The 22,730-nt window shown below is 41.6% G+C and overlaps 1 protein-coding gene across 7 annotated transcripts; it reads right to left on the bottom strand.

The window, feature by feature from the left end:
- Positions 1-394: 394 nt before the first annotated feature.
- MFF (mitochondrial fission factor) lies at positions 395-22,413 on the bottom strand. 7 transcript variants are annotated; one of them, XM_036388555.2, is made up of 10 exons: positions 22,280-22,413; positions 17,725-17,942; positions 16,674-16,846; positions 15,673-15,761; positions 12,178-12,252; positions 8,889-9,047; positions 6,522-6,539; positions 3,627-3,689; positions 1,597-1,681; positions 395-1,235 (listed from the first exon to the last, which is right to left on the bottom strand). In XM_036388555.2, the coding sequence occupies exons 2-10, from the start codon at positions 17,939-17,941 to the stop codon at positions 1,104-1,106; spliced, it is 1,011 nt and encodes a 336-aa protein (XP_036244448.1). In that variant the 5' UTR covers position 17,942; positions 22,280-22,413; the 3' UTR covers positions 395-1,103. The 7 variants fall into 7 exon arrangements, with proteins under 7 accessions (XP_036244448.1, XP_036244449.1, XP_036244451.1 ...); XM_036388556.2 differs by lacking the exon at positions 6,522-6,539; XM_036388558.2 differs by lacking the exon at positions 12,178-12,252 and having other exon boundaries at positions 22,280-22,412.
- Positions 22,414-22,730: the final 317 nt, after the last annotated feature.

Raw genomic sequence — 22,730 nt, 5'->3', positions numbered from 1 at the left:
GAGCAGCGCTGTGCTGTCACTGCCGGTCTCTGGCACACGGGCACGGTGAGTTGTTCTCTACTCCCCGGGGAAGGAGCTGTGGCCGCTGCAGCCGTGCCAGGGCCATGGAGCCACCAACCCGCAGGGAGCTCCCTCAGCACCCCTGTGCATCCCTCAGCACCTCAGCATCGACCAAACAAGGCCGAGGCTGAGCAGAGGATGGTTAAACTGGCCCCGGGATCAGGGCACCCCAGGCTGGCCCCCCATCCCCAGCATACAGCCTGACACCAGCGCCACAACCCCAGGCTGTGGCAGCCTGCACTGCGCTGTCACATGCCCACCTGCTGCTTTGGAGCTACTTACATCAAACACTAATAGTTCACATAAATTCTCTTCAAATGATATTAAACAATGGTTTGGGGTTGGGCATTTTTGAGAGAATTTTATTAAAGATACTACACCAAAATCTTGTATTCCATAATATTTTGATCACTCACAAACTAACTTGCTTAAAAATGTAATTTATAGAAAAACATCTGCCAAATTAAACCTAAAAAAAATACATATTACACACTTCTGGACAATCTGCATGTTAGCAAAGAATTCGTTTTATTATTCAACCTGAACATATACTTAAACAAGGAACATACTCATGAAACAGGACACACTCCTTGATTATGGCACACCTCAAACTACTTGGACTAAAGGAAAACTAGTGCAATTGTTTAATTGCATCTAATAACAGAACAATAAAAATGACTTTGTATTCCTTTGTTTTTTGTTCTTTTTTTCCCAAACCCATTCCATTTGTTCTCTTCTCTCCACAACAAAACCTCCAGTGGTTAGTCCTGGAGACCACTCACATTGCACGAAGCAGATTCCCCATGGGCTGGTCCATGTTACACAGAAGCATGCAAAGGAGGATACTGCAGCATTTGCAATGCAAATCTATTAAATACGTTATAAATGAACAAGGTGTCCCTTTAACACTGCAATTCTAGAGCCTTTATCTGTGGTGGAAGTTTCCAGTGTATTCGTTATAAAACAGCATACAATCAGAAACAAACAAGGAATCTTGCAAATTGTTTGTGTTTGCAGCTAGGAAATCTTTCTGAGAGCTATGTCTAGCGCCGAAACCAAAGCCAGCTATTGAGTAGCCAGAAAGCTACAGTAATGGAATACATGATCATTTCCCTCTTAGCACGCTCTTTGTTCTCTTCTTCCAGGAGCTGGAGACGGCGATTAAGTTTGATTATCTAAAAACAAATAAAGGCTTTGATTATTTCATTACAAGTTGCCACACTTTCTAGAAGCTTCTGAATAACCATGTAAAATTAGTATCTCAAACAGATGGATGTTAAACAGTTGATAATTTGACCTTCTCTCTTCAATCAATAGTGATCAGATCCTGCAGTCCCTATTATTTAGGAACAGAAACGGAGTGAGATTCTGCAGACTCCCAGAAGAGGACATGGTATGTGAGGGCAGTCCAGCAGGGGCACAGAGAGAAGCCCTTGCCTTGCCTGTTGGGGGTACCTTTGGAGTCATTGAGAAAACCTTCTCCATTTTACCACTACAGCTTTGTCCTAATGTTGTCAACTAGCATGTTTTACATACCTGTCTTCTTAAGGAGGCAGCATCTACGACTGTCATGTCATCTGGTGTTCCCTCGAGCGTCGTTTCGAAGCTGGAGAGAGTGTATCTAGCAAACGAAGGACAGGGCTCAGCTGTGTCAGCCATGCAGATCAGCAAGTACCATACTTTATCAACATTCTAGCAGATTTATATTTTGGTGGTGATAGAGACAAGAATTAAATTTTTTTGTGCAGCTGTTACAGAGTTGCATTTCAATAGGATCCTAACTGAGTAAAGCACAAACAGATATGAAGTGGGTTAGTGGTTGACTAAATTCGGATTGATTGCTCTCCACACTTAAAATTCTCCACACAAACTTCCTTCTGACACACAGTTCCTCAAAAGACCATTTCCAGTTATCTGATTAATGAAACCTGAACATTGCCTGACCTAAAGTGCCAAAGCTGCAAGAGACCTGGCCAGAATAGAAATAACCAGAGACTAGCAAAGTGTCTTATGCTCAGTACCTACTTCAATATCTAAAGGGGACACTTACTGAGATTAAGAACCTCAGTCACATCCATCTCTGTATTTTAGGCAGAGAATCTGGCAAACAAAGCCCAGTGCAAAGTCACTCACTGCTTGCTGAACTTTGTGTGCATTAGAAAGTTTGTTCCCAGAGCACTCTCAGTTTTCTGAATGCAGCAATTCTGAAAGAGCATTATTCTAACTCCACGACAAGTTAAATAAATAAAGAACATTTATTATCAGTTCAAAAGTGGCAGAAAGTCTTTGCAGGTTTTTATTTTGATCATACAAGTGCTAGCTCTTAACCAGATTCATTTCCAACAACTAAACAGGTAAAACAGTTTCTGATCCTCCACCTACTCCTGAGCTTCTCACTTTGTGTCTTAAAACCTCTATTTCCAGTATCAGCTCCCCCTGACTTCCATTCTCATGAGGACCTGTGAACAACTGCTGCAGACAGCTTAAATGGAGCAAAATAACGTCAAGGCTACTGAATTCCCAACAACAAATACAACCTAAAAGAACATAAGGTATTTAATGACAGTTAATCTCGAACTAATAAGAATATGAGTAGAATTCCTGGAGTTTGCGGAATGCCCTTAAGTGCAGAAAATACTTTTGCATTTGCAGGTTCTCCCATCACTTTCCTGAAACTTCTCTAGAATGCCCTCTGAAAACCAAAGAGATTTCTGATAAGGGTGTTTTTGTAGCTGTTTTTTTGTTAGTAGTACATGGTAAAAAAATTAGAAAATTCCACCAGCACAGCTGTCCCTCACTCTCTCCTGGGAAAGGCAGGGAGGGTCAGCATTTCAGAGAGATGCACACACTTCCCTCCCAGCTCACATAACAGTGTATCACTGCTGCTCCACAATTTCCAAACCTTTCCAAGTATTAAATCAAGAGGATTACTAGCAAAAACCCCCTTGAGATCCCTCTTAGACCATTTCAGAAACTGAATTCCTGAGTTAGAGAAGAATCATCTGTTTGAATCCAGTTTCTACTTACACCCAAATCTAACCTCCATCTCCATGAAAACACTGAAGTCTAAAAGGCAAATGGGAAAAATGGATGTGAAAGGACTGTTTTTTCCCCATCATCCTGACCATGGGATTATGTGTCAATCTTGCACCCAGTTCCACTGAAATGATGTCAATCTGCCAAGACAACGGCAGTGAAGAGGCTTCCAGCTACAACCAACAATCACAGGCTGAGAGCACCTCCAAATTAGGTGAGGTAAAGCCAAATTTTCTAGTAAGCTCCCTATTAAATAGCAAATGTTTGAACTATACAGCTCATGTAATGTAAGAGCCTCCCCTCAGGCATTAATCTGAGGCAGAGTTCTGCAGCACTTTGTATCTACCAGACAACTGAGATCTGGGCAGGTGACTTCAATGGGGAAGGAATAAAGGCCTGAAATACCTCAAGAGTTGAGAGGCAGCATAAAAATGAGCACTGTGCTTTAAAATAACATTGCTGGGAAGAGGGAAATAGAAATCTGAATTTTAGAATTAGTGGATCATGACTAACAAAAAAATGCTCTTTACCTGGTGTTGTCATGATGAGGGTTAGAGGAAGTGGTAGCAGCTGACCCACCACGTAACATTGGCCTACAGCAGGATTTTGTAGATTGAAAGCACAAGACAGAAACAGGAAATGACAAACAAGAGATAAGATGTAAAACACAAAGATCAAAGGAACATCAAAATACTTCCAGATTTACTCTATGTTTCAATATAACTCCTATCATTTATTTTGTTGTAAATTGCACTTTCATATTTCTCTCATTCAAATTCAATCAACACTGAATGTTTTTGCAGCTAAGACATGTAAGCAAATTTTTGATGAAGCAGATTTGGAGAAGCTTGATTTACAGAAGACAAACAGGTGGAATAGAAATTAAGCCTTAAAAAATAAATATGGGGTACTTCAGGTTAAAAAAAAAAAATACCCCCCAAATCTAAAACCTCACCCAACAATAACAGAAATCAATAAATGTACTACACACACTTATAAAAGCCCTTTTAATCACCCTCTGCTCCCTGCAAGGAAAGGGGAGATTTGCCCTTCCTGTATTCATCTATGCTAGATGCAATTCAGAAAACCTGGGCTGGCAGCCTAAGGGCCATGTGTAACCTGGAGAGAGGGAAATCTCTCCAGGAAGTGACTACAGGCTTCAAGCACATCTCTTTAACATCCTTAGAAGTGTTGCTCTTCTCCCTTTTCTTTCTGGGCAGGGAGTAAGGAAAGGTAGAGCTTTTTTAACTGCTCCCTAATATACATGAGGTTTGCAAGGAGAAGTTGCTGTATTGCAGCTCACCAGCAGCACTCTCTGACAAGCTGGCACTCTGTGTTTCCAGTGCCTCTGGTAAAGAGGCATTAGGGTTCCACATCACAGGTGTGCAACAAACTCTGCAGGAGCCTGAAATCTCTTCTCAATCTCCTTCATTTTCCCAATGCCAACTGGAGATGCTTGTACCATGAATATAACCCACATATACTGCAGGCTATAAAACTGAAGACAATCTAGGTATGAAAATCTTTACAGCAGGTGCATGTAGGAAACAGAGCTTTGGTGCCAAGGTGGCTGGGAGAACTGAGACCAGCCAGAACCATGCAAAAATATCACAGCCACCAGCTACACTTCAAAAGATCAGGATCTAGGAGCCTTGGCAAACTCTGCTACCTGGTAACTATTTACTGGCACCAGGTCCTAGTCTAGTTAGCACCAGAAGTGCACACCACAGTGTTCTCCTTTCTAGCACTTAGGCCAGCAGGATTTGTTTTACAAAACAGAAAGCCCCATTTCTGATACATGCAATATATGAATCTTCTTACCTAAATGTACAAGGTCTTGCAAAAAGTTATCCAAAAAAAGCTATTCCTAACCAGAGAAATAATTCAGCTGGTTGAAAATCTTCTCTGACAGATGGCACAAATAAATACTTTGAGACAGTGTAAGAAATTGAGCAAACACCAGCTATGGAGAAGGCCACAGAATTTCTCTGAGAACTTCAGTCACCTGTAACTAACTGGCAGATACCTGAATGCCAGTGCCAGTACCCAGCAGGCACTGCCCACACCATCTGACACAGGACATTTGGATTCTGTGTAATGAGAACAACAGTCTCAAGTGCTCTCTAAATTCAGCTTCTGTGCTATCTTTTGGTAAACAAAGTTTCACAGCTGTTGTAGAATTTATCAATCCTAATTCACAACTACCCTTCCCAAGGAAAGCCACAGGCTTGGAGACAGCTGAGGGCTACAGCAAGGCACAAACCCAGAGCACTCTGAAATTTGTGCAAGTCAGGAGCTCAAACTGAAGTCTTTGATCCTACTTCCCAACACAGCCAGGCTGTTAAGATGCTGCAGGTGATTTCTTCCTTTTCTTTACAGTTCACTTTTCATTTCATTACATATGGACCCAAAAGGAATACCACAATATTGCCCCATCTCTTCTACTTGCTTGGCTTTTTTATATCAACAGAGAATTGATTACATTGATCCCAGTGGCCTAATAACTGAGAGCCTTAGCCCAAAATTAGCAGTAAGTTTTTTGGCAAATACAGAATGTACAAGTATAATATAGGCAAGCCATTAAATGCATGGCCTTCTTTAAAAAAATAAGTGTACATTAGAACTTTGAATTTTCTGGCTACTTCTGTCAATTCCATCCTAAACATTAGTGCATGAGCAGAAGAAGCCATAACACCAAGGCCATGTGTACTCCCTACAAACACAGCAGCAATCTCAAACTTGAAGGGAATGCTCAAGAATATAATTTAATACCAGTGGGAAAAGAGGCAGTAAGGCAAGGAGCAACTGAACCTGGTCTGTCTCCTGCTGCTTCCACAGTGAGGATGCAACCCTAAACACATGGTCTGGGAGGAAAACAACAAGGGGGGGACAAATCTCATCTCCTTCTGAACCATCATTACCCCAGGCCAGAGTCAAGTGTAGTCCTCTTTGATGGTCTTAACTCACTTCCCATTTTATTTCTACAATCTTCAATTTTTCAATATAAAAATGATCTTATAAAATCTCAGGATATGACTACGTGGGTGAAGTTTGGCATTTAAAAAGGACAGTGTTTTTTTAAAAAAGGGCTATCTTAAAGAAAAGAAATTATAAATTGCCATACTCTTTCCTCCTAAATAAAATGTACTGACTCAAGAGATGAGTCAGTTCAGATAAAGTACAGATTTCAAAACAAGTCTATGCAGATATGAAATTGTCTCTTTTTCCTACATTTAAGACATCACTAAAATTTCCTTAAATGCATGGAGTTTTGGGGGGACTTGTTTGGCTGGTTTGTTTTCTGATTTTCTTCTGCTGCCTAGAGCTTAAAAGATCAATCTTTAAACGACACTAGGAGTAGGTCCTATAGTCATTCCACAGAAATTGAAACAGAAAAATGGTTAGAACTAGAAACCAAAACTGACCTATTGTCCTTGTCCAAGCTGAAGGAAATGCAAGAGTAAACAGTGGTCATTAAATTGTTGCCCATTTAAATAATCCTTGATGTGAGCAGTGCTGGCTGAGCTAGGCATAACTCATTATCTGCAGCAGTACCATCAGCACCTACCGTTAGCAGGTTTAGTAGATTGGAAAATGTTGGGGTAAAAAAAAAAAAGACAGGCTATAAAACAAGTTAAAAATATTTTCAGTGAGTAACACACAGCCAGATCTTGTTAGCTTTAAAAGATCTCTTCAAGTATTAAGCATAAAATGTTAAAATAGGTAAAGCTTTGAGAAAGAAAACACATTACACAGAGCAAAAGAACAGAGTGCAGGTTTAGAGCAATTTAAAATGAATAATATTTTGCAACCATGCAAGTGGATCATCCAAATTTCACATTCCCACGCCAGCTGTAATGGTGGGTGTCTAAACACCCAGCCACAAAGAATACACTTTCACCTTATTGAAAGGTTCATTATTTTAGCACCTACTTATTCATAGGTGACTAGAAACAGGTTTCCCATTCCTTCTAGGAAGGTTAGTAAGAACACCTCAAAAATTAACTCAAACCAGGATGAGTAATGCAGCTTTTGAAGTGTTCATAATCCTAGAATTTTTCTGATAATTGAACTAAGTTGAAAGTGTATGTATATGGATTTGTTTTCCAGAATCCAAGAAAACACAGGCAAGAACATGCAGAAGAGAAGCCAGGAATAAAACCTGTTAGCTTCACAGCAGACTGGGAAAAGGGATACAGTTCCAATCCATATTTTAACAAGGACTCTTGGCACAGGATCCTTGAGTGCTACTGTTCATAGACAGTACAATTTCTTCTTATCTGGGAGCTTTAATTTGGCAAAACAAATTCTTAATTGTATAATTTTAATATTGATAAGGGGCAAAAAAGTACTGATGCCCAGCTGTTGATAGATAGGCATCAAAACTTTAGCAGCTACAGCCTGGCATTTCATAGGATTAAATAATTCATTAGTTAAGCACCCAACCTGCAGTATTTCAAGGGACTCTAGGCAGCTGATTTTGTTTGTTTTTCTGAGTCCCAGTTTAAGAACACAAAGGCCAAAAATACTGGAGTTCTTTACAATTCAGGAATGTTAATATGGGCATTTATATATTGTCAGGTCAGCAAACATGGTGAGCTACAGGAGGTGCCAGTTTGGAAAGTGACTGCAAACACACAGACATTCACAGTAAGATTGGCTTGATAGTCACATTTCATTACCAAAACAACTAGAAAGCAAATAATTTAAACTTCACACTACACACAGTAAGTGTGCTGCTAAGATAAGATAGCAGAGGCACATGGCAAATTTCAAAGGACTTGGAGCACAGGCCACACTGAAGGGCTGCAGGAGAAATGAGCAGTTTTCTCCCAGTGCTCTTCCCAATTATTTCCACTAATTCAACCTCCTGGCAAGCCCTGGAGGTCTGAGCTAGCCCTACACTGGAGACTGTGTGCAATTGTTACCTGAACTTCTGTGCTGGCATACAACTAACCTGGAAATTGCTTTTAGTAAAAGAATATTGCCATTGCTAGTCTTTAGGAATGTTTCTATAGTATTAAACATGCTGGTCTTGGAACACTTCCAAATCCTAAATCCAGACAGTCTAAGGATACACCAAGTGAGCAAAACTCCGCTGAAGAGAATGGAAATAACTACACAGGGATTGCTATGAGGCTTGTTCTGGCTCATTACTCTCCAAGTGTCAGGTTATCCATAAAATCAGAGACAGCAATAATCAGAGGAGCAACCAACTCCCCAGTGTCCCCTGCCTTCCCTGCTCCCAGCATCCAGGGTAGGCACCATTAGTCATGTGGCCACCAGAGAGAATTATTCCCAGTACAAACCATGACAGTTTCAAGTCTTGACACATTATCAAAGTAGTCTACAATGCCTTTTAATATTCTACCCTGTTTCTGCACATTTTTTAATGCTTCATGACATCATCAACCCAATCTTATTGATCTGCACCACTGCTCACCAACAGAAAAGCAGAAGACAAGGCTTGTAAATTTGCAGGCTCAGGGTCAAGTATTAATTGCAGAATACACTGATAATCTCGGACCAGCAAAACCCCTTGCAGCCACAGGCTAACCCTTCCTATAAAGATTTTTATTTGGAAGGAAACCAAAACAATCCTATATTTGAAACAGAAGCATTTTGAAATGTGAATTTTGGACATTTAAATTGCTTATGAATATTGAAAGCAAAGGAAAGCAAAAGCAAATAATTTCATCTCATTGTTGTGTAAACAGAAACCAAAGTCCACTAAAAAGGAGAAAAGAAAAACAAAGCAGCAGAAGCTGGCAGAACCAGTGACAACCAATCACCTGCGGTTTTCATCCAGCACATCCAAGACCTGCTGGTAAGCCCTACGAGTGGAAGACTGGATAAACGACAAAATGCCACGAGCAGAGTAAAGATTAATTCCATCTTCAGGTAACATATTGGGAGGACAGACACGAGCCTGTTGCAGTGATGGGGTCACACTGTTTGTACAAGCATAGTAAATGAAGAGAGAAACACTAGAGTCAGATTTTAAATGAAAAAAAAGCTTTTCAGATAGACCCCATTCCAAAATGCTTATTGCTTGCTTTTGGTTTACCCTTCTCCCACCACTGTAAGGTAACACTCCCAAATTCAGTAGTGTGGGGATTATGAGCTGCATTTACATATGTTCACCAGAAACACACACAGGTAGTAATAAGGACACAGTTTGGATCTGTTATACAAGGTTAGCCCTAGAAAGTGCTTGTACAGCTAAATCTGTACCTGCTGAAGTCAGTGTTCAAGTCCTCACTTGACATCAATGAGAGGAGTGTTTTTACAAGCACTGGTATTTTAAGAAAATCCTACACATCATCTCTTTTCAAAACACAAGCCTTTTTCAATAAGGAGAATCTCACACAGAACCCCTTCAACAAAATTTTTGGAAGCTGTGATCAAGACAGTATTTTGATTTGCACACGAACAAGTTTAAAGGCAAAATGCAACAAATTCTAAAAATAGTACAAAATTCACATCCCAGTGACAATGAATTACATGATCTAACATGTTGACTATGATGAAAAAAATATTATTTAAAATATGCAGGACTGGACTTCAAACATGGCCATTTGGATTATACCAAACTTGTCTATCAGAGAGAAAATAGCTTTGATAAGCTGCCTACGATTTGCTTATGTTTCTTTACATTCAAGGTGACTTTATTCACTTTTCCTGCACACAGCAAGACTTTTTTTTAATCTGGAAACCTTATTAGAGGTGAGATGCTTTTTTAGTAGGAATTAATTGGTGTTAACTTAATGTAAATATTAACACACGTGCAAACCAAGAGCAAGCCACTGTATCCTTTAAATCTTGGGTTAGTTTTTTTTCCAAGATTAGCACCCATAATTCAACACATTTCCTTGCCACTTGTGCTTTGCTACAACAGCTTTGGATTTAAAATGTCAATCTTTTTGACCTTGGCATTTTAATAAAACATTAATGCTGAGTACTTGGAAGTTGGTTTGATATTTGGCTAATCTCTAGCTGGGTCAGAATTCTGTGGCTACTCTTACTTTGAACAGAGCTGCTCTGCACGTGGCTGGCAGCAAGATCACAACACTGAGTAGGACAGGAAGCTCCACTGCACACCCTGAATCAAAGAATGTTACAGGAATGTCACCTCTCCCACAGCAGAGCTCAGCCATCCTGGGCTTCAAGGGACACCCAGAGACTGCAGCAACTGGGGCTTGGCTGATACTGGTCATTGTTACCTCAAGGACAGGTATCTTTTCAGGCTGCCACATTCTACATTTCAATAAATATCTGGTTCCTTCCTTACAGCTTTTATTGCTCTCCCACACTTGTAGAATCCACCTTTCTTCTATATTTATGATGACTTCTATTTTGTAATCAATAGTAGTGGTCACACCCACACATTTTACTATGGAATTGCACTAGAAATGCCAATATTCAACTGAAAAATATCAAGCAGCAGGGGCAAGTTCAAAATATTGCCATTAAAATGAATTTATCAGAATTTTTACTCCTTGTGGATTTACTGGATTGAGGGAAATGAGGGAAGAGTTAAGGCCTGAAATCACAGTATATTTTGCATTAAAACTAATTTCTCCTGTACATCACTTCAGAGATGTGCAGAATAGGGTGAAAGATAACTTAATAAAAAAAGGTAGCAAATAATATTGAAACATATTGCAAAACAGAAAAAAAATGTGGAATTCCTGTTGTCCAGAATGGTATTAGTATAAATACTACAGTAATGATTTTTGCATACAAAGATTTCTGTATATACTAAAAAGATCCTAATAAATTATAAAAGCAAAACAAAAAAACCCAGTTTTAACTAAAACTGTACAGAATTCTTTAGCATTAAGTTACATGTGCTGATTAAATTCAAAGTTATATAATAAGGAAAAAATCAAAAAACATGAATAGGTCTATGAAGGACACAAAGGACACATGACTGGGGGTTGGAGAGAGAAGCAAAATTTTTCTTCTGAAAATTTTGCTTTTTCGGGATTTGAAATTGCTGTCCTGTAAGCATCTGGCAGTCCTTTGGACTATGTCAGAGACCATGGAGAAGAAATATCATGAAGCAATTACCTGATACAAATCAGCCCAGATAACATAAGAGAAAAAAAATCTCTGCCATAAGGAAATTCTCTAATATGTAGTATAAGCAGTTATCATTAGACATTGTGGCTGTCCCCCCTTCCCCCCTCCATTTCCAGTGAAATGGTCCTGGTTGTAGGTATAATTTTGTTTCTCATCTCTGAAAAGAATTCTTATATACAGCTCCAGGCACTGTAACCTCCTTGGTTACAGACACCAGTCAATTCCAGAGCTTGGAACCAAAACAGACAGGATGAAATTACAGACATTACTATGAAAGAGTACAGTAGCATGTTGCTATATGCAGTTTTTAGCTTAGCAGCAATCTCCCCTAAACCTTCTCAAAGCATTTGTGGTGTACTCAGGCTTTATTTCAGGTATTTCTCTGACTTGCAGTTCTGGTAGTATTAAATGAGAGGTAAACAGATTTAACTAATTAAGGTTACTTTGAATTTAAGCACATAGACAGACGTGCACACCATCACCTTTTCCTCCATGACTTGCAAGAAGAACAGAATTTCTCAAACTGTGAAATTGAACTCTCTAGAAAGATGTGTTATTCTAAGGAAAAGGCTGGAGCAAAAAAGAAAATTAAGTGGTGCCCAGTTTTCCACACACTCTTGGTGGTTTGGTGATTTCCAGCAGAGATGTGGAATCCTTGCATTCAGCATTGGCTGGCAATAACCAACAAAAAGCTTTGTTTCTCCAGCTATACAAAACTAGCCAAAGAACAGAGTGTCAAACAAGTTAAAGATAATTTAAAATTTTATTTCCCTTTCGTTGGCTGTCAGGTGTTTTTCCCTGTGCTCTTTACAGAGGGAAACAATTTGGCCAAGTTTGAGAAACCCTGAAGCAAAATTAGAAACACCACATTCAGTGTAGCTGTTTCAGATTTTATATTCTAAGCTAGAGGTACTTAGTCAGAATATTAGTACTGCAGAGAGCTACAGAATTATACACACTCTTGCTTTCCATATACCAGGGAAGGTTCAGGCTTACGTGCAATCCTTAGTCGAAAGAGGTGACTGGAACCGTGGCATTTTATTTCTTGGGACAGTATCTGATCTGTGCCACCTTGAATAATAATTGTAATCTCTTAAGTAAGCATCCTTAGAAAAAGAGGGATTGTAATTTAGAGAGTTGTCATTATTGCTACACAGACAGTTATTGTACCAGCAGGTACTTGTTAGTCCCAGGATTTCTAAGAGCATTAGAGAATTACTGACTTTAATGAAGCCCAGCGGCCAAAAAAATACTCAGAACTGTCTCTGCATGCAACTGGATGACAAGAAGAGAAAGACAATGGAAGAGACACCAGTATTTGTGCATGTCAAGAACACTGTGATAGGGAGCCCAGCCAACTCTCACTTGCACCATCTATTCCAGAATGTTTGATTTTGTCACTTTCTAAGTCAAGTCTTGGAATTTCACACAGTACATCTGAATATTTTGTCCAAGGAGGACAACAGTGTCCTAGTCTAAAACTTGAGAACTGTAATCATATTTTGAAAAGAAAGGTTTAAAAAGGCAGTGCTCCAAGCACCTCTTCAATCCTCATCACAGCATCTGAGCAGCCCATGTGCACTTCCTTTTCACTTTGAAGAGATGAACCAAACCAAAGCACAAAAACAAAGGGCTGATTTTTGTCAAGGTAGAGCACCACAGCATTTGTGAGTGCAGAAGTAAACTATTTTTCAGCCAACAACAGTGGGTATAAGAACTTTAGGAGCAGCTAGTTTCTTGTATTCTTGTAATTAACTGGAAAATTAGTATTTCCAGATGGTAAAGGAATTCCAAGGTGATATAAATGAGGGAATGGCTGCACAATTACATTTTCTGTAGTGCAAAGAATAGATTTACATGAAACTTGTATTTTGTTTTTGCAGTTTACACTGTATGTCCTGAAGGCTTAAACTGTGAGGAAACAAGAGCCAAGAGGTTACTTTTCCACCAAGCACAGGCGGCCTGGCCTTCCTGCATTTGTGGGAGCTGCACAGGTTCCACTGTGACCATGGTGTTTTTACAATCTGAATTCCTAGAACATTCTCCCAAGAGGTAGCCAGGTACAAAGCCACATTCTCCACTTGGAGAGTGACAAAACCTGGATGAGGGAGAAATGTCAGACTCAGCATCAGAGTGCCACAGCATGTTCAAAGTGATTTCTTTGTTTGGATCATATTGAATCAGAAGAAGTAATTGTGAGAGAAAAAGAAGCCATTTCTAGGAACCTCTGTGATTTCAAAGCAGATGATCTAACATCAGACACAGCATAATTTCTGTCATAGGATAACAGAGGACAAGAGAAAAAATGAAGTTCTACTAAAATACATGATCTGCAGGTCAGAAGTGAAGAATCCTGCAATGAAGAAGGATATCTTCCACGTGGGCAGTAGAGAATACAGATCTGAAGGCTCAGTATCACCTAGCTGTTATTTATCTTACAAGCAAGAGAAGAGATCCTGGATCAATCAAAAGATACAATAGAAGGTGCTTGGCATTGGAATTATGATTTATATGAGAGACCTTATCAAGCACAGCGTGGGTATCAAGAGAGGAAAACTAATCTCCAGGTGTGTAAAAATTTCCTGGCTTTTGTAAATGATAAACTGAGTCATGCCAGCTGCCAGTCATATGTTCCTTCATCACAGGCTTTTTAAATTTACAGGATTCCAGGTGCTTATTGTATTGCTAAGCCTCTGAAGGATTGATAGAAGATTAAAATACTGTGACAGAAAATAACATTCAGGCCATGTAAACCCAGTAATTCTATATATAACTACTGAGTGACAGCAAAGCACAGGACAGCAAATTTTACAGATTTAGGATTTTCAGATACAAGAAGTCCAGACATGTGAGAAATCTGACAGCAACTACAGGCAGAGCTGATCTTACTATTTTCTCAGATGGCTGACATGGCCCATGACTTTTGGAAAACTAAACTAACACAGGGATCAAGTGTAAAGCAATTTCAAGAGATTGCAAGAATTTCTTTACCAACTGTTTTTTCCTTTTAAGTGCAATACATCAAAGACTGGCAAAGCAGAGCTGGCAGCATCAAAGGGAGAAATATTTCCCCAGGAAGCTCCCATCACATGAAGACCATGGTACTCCAGCAGGTACCATGTCCAAACTGCCAGATGGGCAAGAGAAAGCCACTCTCAAGTGACATTATAGTGTGTCCAGTCCAATGGGACATTACTGGGTAAGTGACACCACAGGGAACTTGGACACTGAGGAGGCTGAACTTGGACACCCAGAGACTGAGCTGGTCAGGCTCTTAAAGATGGGAATCTGAGTTTTGCCAGCTCAGTAAATGTGTGTGACTCTGCAGACCTGAGCACCTAGACATGTGCAATCTATAAACTTGTATGACCCCAAAGTCTGATCAAATAAGAAGGGGAAGATATGAAACAATATTTCCATAAATATCTGGAAGAGAAGGAGAAGTGTAACATGTGTGGAACATGAATCAGAGTACATTTCATTTTAGCCAAATTAGCAGGTGAACTGATATGTGGTACACACAGTACCTCCTAGTGCCCCTGATGTCAATAGAAGAAAACAGGCATTTCTAGGGCACACTTCACTTAATCTACTTTAGACTAAAAATAGGTAGACCTTAAGTAGGCTATGCACTTATTTCCCTCTAGTTACTGAAAATTAAGTTTGATGGTGATCTAGCAATATTGTTATACAGTCTACATTGGGACAGATGAAGCCCATCTTTCAAATCTTAAATTTAAAGCCTTTTCTAAGGCAAGTATTCCTTATGGCAGCTGTATTAAAATTCATACATAAAAGATTCCTAAGTGTTATATTGGAAAACCAGTTATTTCCAGGTGGAAAGATGCTGTCACTCAGAATAAGCCATGATTAATCCAAGACTATCATATCTAATAAGAATTTACAGAGGTGTATGGCTTCAGGAGGCACCCTAAGAACTGCTACCCTGGATGGTAACAATAGATGAAGTTTCCAATTCTAAGTGCTCCTTGCCATTTTGGTCAGAAAAGATTAAGATGTATATACTCACAGATTCCAATACATGCAGTACAGTGACACCATAGAAAAAATACTTATTCAAATATTTATGAGGAAATAAAAATATTTCTTCTCCAATGAATGAAAATCATTATAATATTAACAGTGAGAGAACTGGGAACATATTGATGCACAAAGAATGCCATTTCTTGAAAATTCAGGGGGAAAAAATATTGTACCAACTCAGAAACTGCAACATCTCCTGAAACAATTCCTGATAAGTGGTAAAACCAACTGTGAGCCCACAAACACTTGCACCCATCCCCTGCAAGAAGTCACCTCCCTGAACAAAACCCATAGAAGAGAAGAAAAAGGCTGGGGTTGTAATAGTTAAATGATGATCTTGGCACAACATACAAAACATTAGCTGGGAAAAGCAGACAAGGAGGAGGTAAGGAAGGAGGGGTGGGTGTCCCAGAGGTGCAGCAGAGGCCCTGCAGGGGCTGCACTCACATGGAGTCGTTGCGGGCCAGCTGCCCGTTCTGCCGCGTGGCGTTCTCGCTCATGGAGCGCTCTCGCTTCAGCCTTCCCACCGCGCGCACCTGCAGCACGGAGCAAAGGAGACATCAAAGCCACAGAGTTCCAGGACACGCTCTGTGCTCTGCAGGACTGCCCTCAGACACAAAGGCACATTTCCAGGGTTTCACAGTGATTAGGAGGAAAACAGCTGATGACAGAGGTGATGCTGGTACATGTAAAATCAAGCTCCAAACTTACTGCAACCCTGTTGTTACCTATCCGTGTGACCTGATGTCAAAACTACAAACCAACAGAATTTTCAATATTCTCTGGAGATACTCAAAGCCCTCTGGACACAATCCTGAGTAACATGCTCTAGGATAACCCTGCTGATGTAGGCTGGACTAGACAAACTCCAGTGGTCCCTCCCAGTCTTGCCCATTCTGGGATTACTTCCCACCACCAGAGATAAATGTATTTCTATTGTATTTTATAAGCCTATAGAATATGCAGCTTCATAAATAATTTTCCGTTTTTAAAGTGTCAGTTGCCATTATTCACCTGGATGCCAATGTTATACCATTACTTGAAGCTGTTTTTTTCAGAGTTTTGTTAAAACTCATTAATTCTGTGTGGTGTTATATCATCTGGCTATGAAGTCCAGAAGTTAACTACATACATTATAATGTATAACTATATACAATACAAGAATCTTTTCTGATACTTTATAAATCAAAAAAACCTTACAGCTTTCTCTTCATCACAAAGACTAATTTTGTAAGTAGTGAGTAAGCTTGCTGAGCATGGCAATTCCAGGCCATCTGCCACTTCAAAGTCTAAACAGAACTACTATAGTGCTAATAAAAATATTTTTGTATTTTCCCAACATATGTCAGCACCAAGTTGATCTGCACCACAGTAGAGAAATCATTGGTCATTTCACTTTCTTTAGCAGAATGCTTCTCATCTAAGGAAAAAGCAAAATAAGTACTGGCCTCTTCACTTTGAGGTGTCTGCTGTGGAGGTTTTTCTAGGTCCAAAAAATCTAGCGGTCGATCACTAAGAGAAATAACACGGGGAGGAGTTTTCAATGCCAGTGGTTTGAATGGAGTAGACTGAAGAATGTCAAGGTCTGCTGGTCTGGAAAATGGAATGTCTTCACTATTACCTGCAAGAACATCAATTGTCAATAGAAAGCAAATTGTTCTGAGGCCTGAAGGCCAGTGCTTAAAGTTCAAAAGGACATCACAGCAGTAACTTCTCCTGCCCATGCCAAATGATGAAGTATAACCTTCTTTAACCTTCTTGTATGTTAAAAACTACTGTTGAAGTGCTCTTAAAGACCACATTGACACTTATTTGAGCAGTTTCTCTGAGGACAATGATCCTGAGTAACCCTGAACCACATAAAGTGTTATGCAAGTGAGAGCACTCAAGACACAGTCCTACCAGTGTCTTTGACTGGGGACATCAAAGCATAAAATATATGCAAGTCAGACATTCTGCAAACTTGTTAGACTTTCAGCAGTTCTGGATATGTCACTGTGCCCATGACCACAAATACTAAACTAATATTGATAGAGTCCACTCATTATAGACAGATTATCAACAAAATTAGCACTCTAATCAAATACATTTTGCATGACAATAAGTCATCCCAACATTTGCATGACAAATATAAGTCCATCCCCAACATTTGTTACGGTTACTTTAGCTTACAGTTAATTACTAAAAATCGGGTGTAAATCAATAAACAGTAACTTTTTCTCCAAAAATAGCATAGTAAGATGAAACATCAGCAATTAAACCTTCTGTTCATAATTAATTCATCAGCTGTCTCCATTATAAGCTACACCAAAACTAATCATGAAACATTTTCAGACCTTAAAAAACTTCCCAAGTTAAAGAGCTTTAACTGTTTAAACACCAGAAAGCATTTTACAGGTTATTCTTTCAAAAATGACATATCAGTATATACATATTTTTTCCATCCAGAAATCAGGGGAACTAATTTAAGTTTTCACCTGCACTGCAATGCAGACATACCTGCCACTACAATCCGCTCTGGGACCTGCATGGTTACACTGGCATTTGGAAATCCTTCCTGGCTGCTCTTGTCCAGGTCAGCGTTTTGAGGAGCCACCTTGAGCTTCTCGGGGACCCTCATGCGCTGGCTGATGCCCTCGGTGTATTCCATCTCGTACTGCAGCCGGTTCATCTCGGCCATCTCGGCAGCCGGCGACGGGAACGCCGCCCCGCTCATCCTGCCAAGGCAAGCCAACGCTCAGGGACAGGCACCCAGCAGAAGGAGGGACAGGAGATGCTTTGCTCAGGGCACCAGGAAGTGGGAGATAGTAACTGAAGAGTCTTATTTAAAGGAACAAACTGCGCAGTGAAATTCTTAGGAAGCGTACTCACAAAGTGCTGGGTGGTGCAGGCAACGAAAGAACAAAGTGATACTGTAGACAATGCTCAAATTGAGGGTTCTCAAATTGAGCCATGACAAATAAAAAAAAAAAAAAAACAAAACAAACCAACCTGGAAATTCTGCAGGCAAGGTACTATTCCAGTACTGGCTGACAGAAATAGAAACATAAACAAACACATCAAAGAATCGGTAGGATTGATAGGAAATCTATTCAGGATTGGTGAGAAATCTAAATTACTGATTTGCATTTACAGAAATCCAGCATACTTGTGGTTGAGAAAATGGCTGAAGTCTCACAAAACTGCATGTTGAGGCACAGGGAGACAGAAAAGACACAGCCTGGGCAGGAGCCTCCTGCTCACTGTCAGTCACCCAGATCGTACAAGGACAAAGTTCCTTATCAACAGCCTGTCAAATCAGCTTGAAAACTGAGAATATTCATAACCCTTCCCAAGTGCAGCAATTCTTTAAACTTCTCACTTCTATATTTTTCTCTAAATTAACATCTTACTTTTGTGGAACTGATACAAGATGAGGAGGAGAGAGAACAAGATTTTATTTAAACTTAGAAGCATTTGCCAGTACTTTATATATACATTTTCCTAGAAAAGCAGTGGAATTTCAAATGAAGCAGTGTAATTTCAAATGAAGCAGTGGATGAGTTCCCTAGAAACTGGGCTGTGAGAAACTTACTAATGCAATTGCTGGGAGTTGTATTAAAGACCAAGATAACTGGGAGTCTGAAGTTAGATTTAGGGTCGAGAGAAAAAGAAATCCTATAGCTGTGCCTGGGGCTGGCTGGAAAGGGACCTCAGAGAGCTGGGAGGAGCTGATTACCGGGGCAGTGGCCAGTGCACCTTGCTGATGGCTCACACCCAGATAACGGCTGTGGGCTCGGTTACGAGACACCCTGAAGCTGCATTTGGAGAGGGGCTGGAGAGGGACTCCCAGAGGAAACACTGAGCTGCAAGAACTGGTTGTGGGAAGCTCTTCATCCAGGTAACAAATGGGGGGCTTCTCAACAGCTCACACTGCAATGATGCTTTTTTTAGGATTTGAATAGGAAAGCAAAGTTTCTAGACATATATATACATACACAACATGTAAATATAGCTTACATTGGCAAACCTGCCTATGCAAAGCATGGCTTAGTCTAGCACAAAATCTATGACTGGTGTTGCTTAAGCAGGTCCCTAAATGAAGTAACCCATCCTGGCAAAAAGGCAGGGTTTGCCACTAAAATTGCAACTACATTCCTTTACTATTTTTGGCAGCAAGGCCACGTCTGTTGCTGTGTGTGCACTGCTGAGCTGAACGTGCAGAACTCAGAGAGGCCTCAGTGCAGAGCAGCCCAAGGCAGGTGAGCCAGCCCAAACCCTCCCTCCCACCATCCCACACAAGCAATTCTTCCTCATTTGCCAATAAAACCCTGAATAACCCTCAGGCAAAAGACAGAAGCACAGAGAAGGACCTGACTGTGTAACACACACTGAGTGTGATCACCTGGCAGTCCATCCTGTGAGCCTCGGTGTTATTTGCAAGGCTCCCTATCACCACACATCAAATAAAGCATCTCAATAATCTCCAAATGTCACTGCAGCACAGTAGGAGAACAGGTGATCAGGGAGCAGGCTAAAAATCACTGTGTAACCTTAAAAAAGGTCTATGTAAACTCAAAAAAATTAGTTTTAAAGGAAATAGTTGAAGTGCTGCACATTTAATCCACCTGTATTAATTATCACAGTTTTTATCAAGTGAAAGAAAGTGAAACAACCCATTTAATTAGGAATAAACACTTTATAGCAGTTCAAGAGGTGCTTAAGCATCTGTCACTTCAAAAATGTTAACCTTTTCACATGGAGTTTTTTCATCCCTGCCCTTTGATTTATAGACTAGATTTGCACCTCTTGCAAGGCATTGGCTTGATCAACTAATGATATGAACAAAATAAACAGCCATCTGAAATTTCTACATTCCAAAAGGTGCCTTTCATTTCAAACACCGTCTGTGATCAGTAAAGCATTTCCCAATCTCATAAAAATCATAATGTCAACAGAGAGACCAAATTTTAAGAACTTACAGTACCCAGAGTATCAACTGGCAACAGCTTTAAGCACACTTATTGCTCACACGTGACAAAAAGTGTTTCCCTGCTTCCCTGCTTCTCATTTGGAAACACCTGGCTGGCTCCAAGTGTAGTGATCAAGTATCCCTGCCCTGCAGCAGTGTTTCCACCACAGCTTGGTGAGGCTTTTGGACACAAGTCTGCTTGCACAACAACTGCTTTCCAGCTGCAAGGCAAAACCTACACAAAGCCAGACAGCAGTAGCAAGTATTTATAAACTAAATAGCACTGTGTGGGTTTAGCAGCTCTTGCCAAGGCCCTACAGATGCAAAACCTCAATTTCTTCCTACTCTCATCTACTTTCTGTCACTGAGAACTGGATTTGATGTCAAAGTGATTTCAAATTTTACCCCTTTTTACAAGAGAACAGCAAAACAGAAACAGTGAAATCTCAGCAACAGATAAAACATTTTAATGAAGCTTCTGAACAAAACAAAGTTATGTTTTCTGCAATGTCCTTGTTATACAAAGCATTTTACAGAAAGCATTAATAATAAATCAGGTGACTGAGGATTTTAAAATTGACATTTACAGAACTAAGTACCTCTAAAAATGGCATGATAATAGAAGTCTGAGAATGATAAGACAATAAAAATCCAATCACAAATACAGGATAAATAAAAAATGGCTGATGTGCAAATGAGCATCAAGCACATTTAATGAAAGAAAGAAAGAAAGAAAGGAGAAATCCAGAAGATAATAAGGCAAGAAAGGGAAAAAAAAAGGTTATGAAAAGTGAATTACATGTTCAGAAAGGCACAGAAGAACCTCCCTCTCCTAAACAAGAATAGAAGTGATGAGGCTGAAGCAATGCATACAAATGTGAGGGACAACTGTTTGGCAGCATTCTGGCCATAATCAGACATTGGCCATATCTGTGCTGCAACCAGCAATGGTCTGCACAGTGTGGAGCCCCAGATACAAGAAGATGAGCTCTGGTAACAGTATAGCTCTGTCAGCACTGAGCTCAGGGAGGTTTTACAATCCGCACCAAACTGTAGCTTCTCCAGCTCCATTACTGTTTGTTCCTGATGTGGCTACTTCACAGATCCTCTGTTCACGTGCACATAAGATACAAAGTGTTCCCTTGGCAAGCATCCAGTTATCCTTGGACAAGGAAAAGGGGGAAGAGGAAGACTCAGAGCAAAGTTGAGGATGTGAATTAAGGACCCAAAAGACCTTATTCTGGGGCCCTGTAACTGAATACAGATGAGAGAGACCGGGAACTAACAAAGCACAAATGGAACAATCTGAGGAGGAGGAGCACCAGGGGCAGGCTAAACGCTGAAAGCTGTTCTGCAGAGCACAGTTACAGCTGCTGAACTTAAACAATGCACGGGCCCCTCTCCTCAGCACTGGGATGACATCAACAAAATGCACCTGTGACACACGGGCAAGGCTGTATGATCACAGACCACTAAAGACTGTGTTCTTTCAAGTTTGTTTTACTCCAGCAGAATGCTTTAACACAAAATACTTTTAATTTTTTTTTAATAAGAAAAAAAATGCTGGAAAACATCAGTGACAACCATTCTTCTGGAATACCCAACTATTCATTGCGCTGTGGCGGCACTAAAAACATTCGGAAATAGACGGGGGTGCAGGTGCTTTCTTCCCTTTATGGGGGTGGTCACGGCGGCTCAGCCGACAACGTCTGGGGGAATTGAGGAGCTCGCGGTCCCGGCGCTTCGCCCCCGGTGTCCCCGGGCGGGCGGAGCCCCGGCACAGGCTGTCCCCGCTACCGAACGCTCCTACGCGATCCGGCAGCGACCCCGGCACCGGGCCGGGCCGCGGGGCACAGCCCGAGGGGCCGGGCCGGGCCGGGGGCAGTGCTGGCAGCCCTAGAGCCGGTGCCGGCGGGCGGGACGGGCCCTGAGGGGGCCGGGGCTGAGCGGACGCGCGGCCGCGGGGAGCGGGGGACACACGGGCTTCATGAAGGGGCTCCGGCTGCGAGAGCGGCGAAGGGCCGGCTGCGGCCCCGAGGGCAGGCCGAGCCCTCCGAGCGGAACTGGGGCCGCTGCCGCCAGGCCCCGGCGGTCCGTACTCACCCGTGCGGCGGAAGGAGGCCGGGGAGCGCTGCCAGCCCGGCCCGGCCCGGCCGGGAGCGCGTCAGGCACCGCGGCACCGCACCACGCTCCGCGCGTCAGCCGCCAAACGCGGCTTGCATGTCCCCATCGGGTGTCCGTAAGGGCCGCGCGTCACATGACTGGAAGCGGGCGGAAGCGGCTCTCACCGGTGCCTCACGTGTGGGGGAGGCGGGGGCAGCCATCTTTAGTGAGGGCAGGGTGCGCCGCGCAGGCGCGTTGGGGTGCCCGGCAAGGTGACCCGCGGCGCGGCCCCGGCGGGCGGGGATGGCGCAGCCCCCTTGCCCGGGGTTGAGCTTCGGCGGGAGAGCCGCGCTCGGTGCCCACACACGGAGCGGTGCCCTGTGCCCCGTGCGTGTCCGGGTGCGTGCTGGGCTCTGGCACGGGCAGGAGCCGGGGCGCTGCAGGGCGCCGG

The sequence above is a fragment of the Molothrus ater genome, chromosome 10 (assembly GCF_012460135.2).
Source record: "Molothrus ater isolate BHLD 08-10-18 breed brown headed cowbird chromosome 10, BPBGC_Mater_1.1, whole genome shotgun sequence".
Lineage (NCBI taxonomy): Eukaryota > Metazoa > Chordata > Aves > Passeriformes > Icteridae > Molothrus > Molothrus ater.
This window is presented reverse-complemented; position numbering and strand designations above follow the sequence as displayed.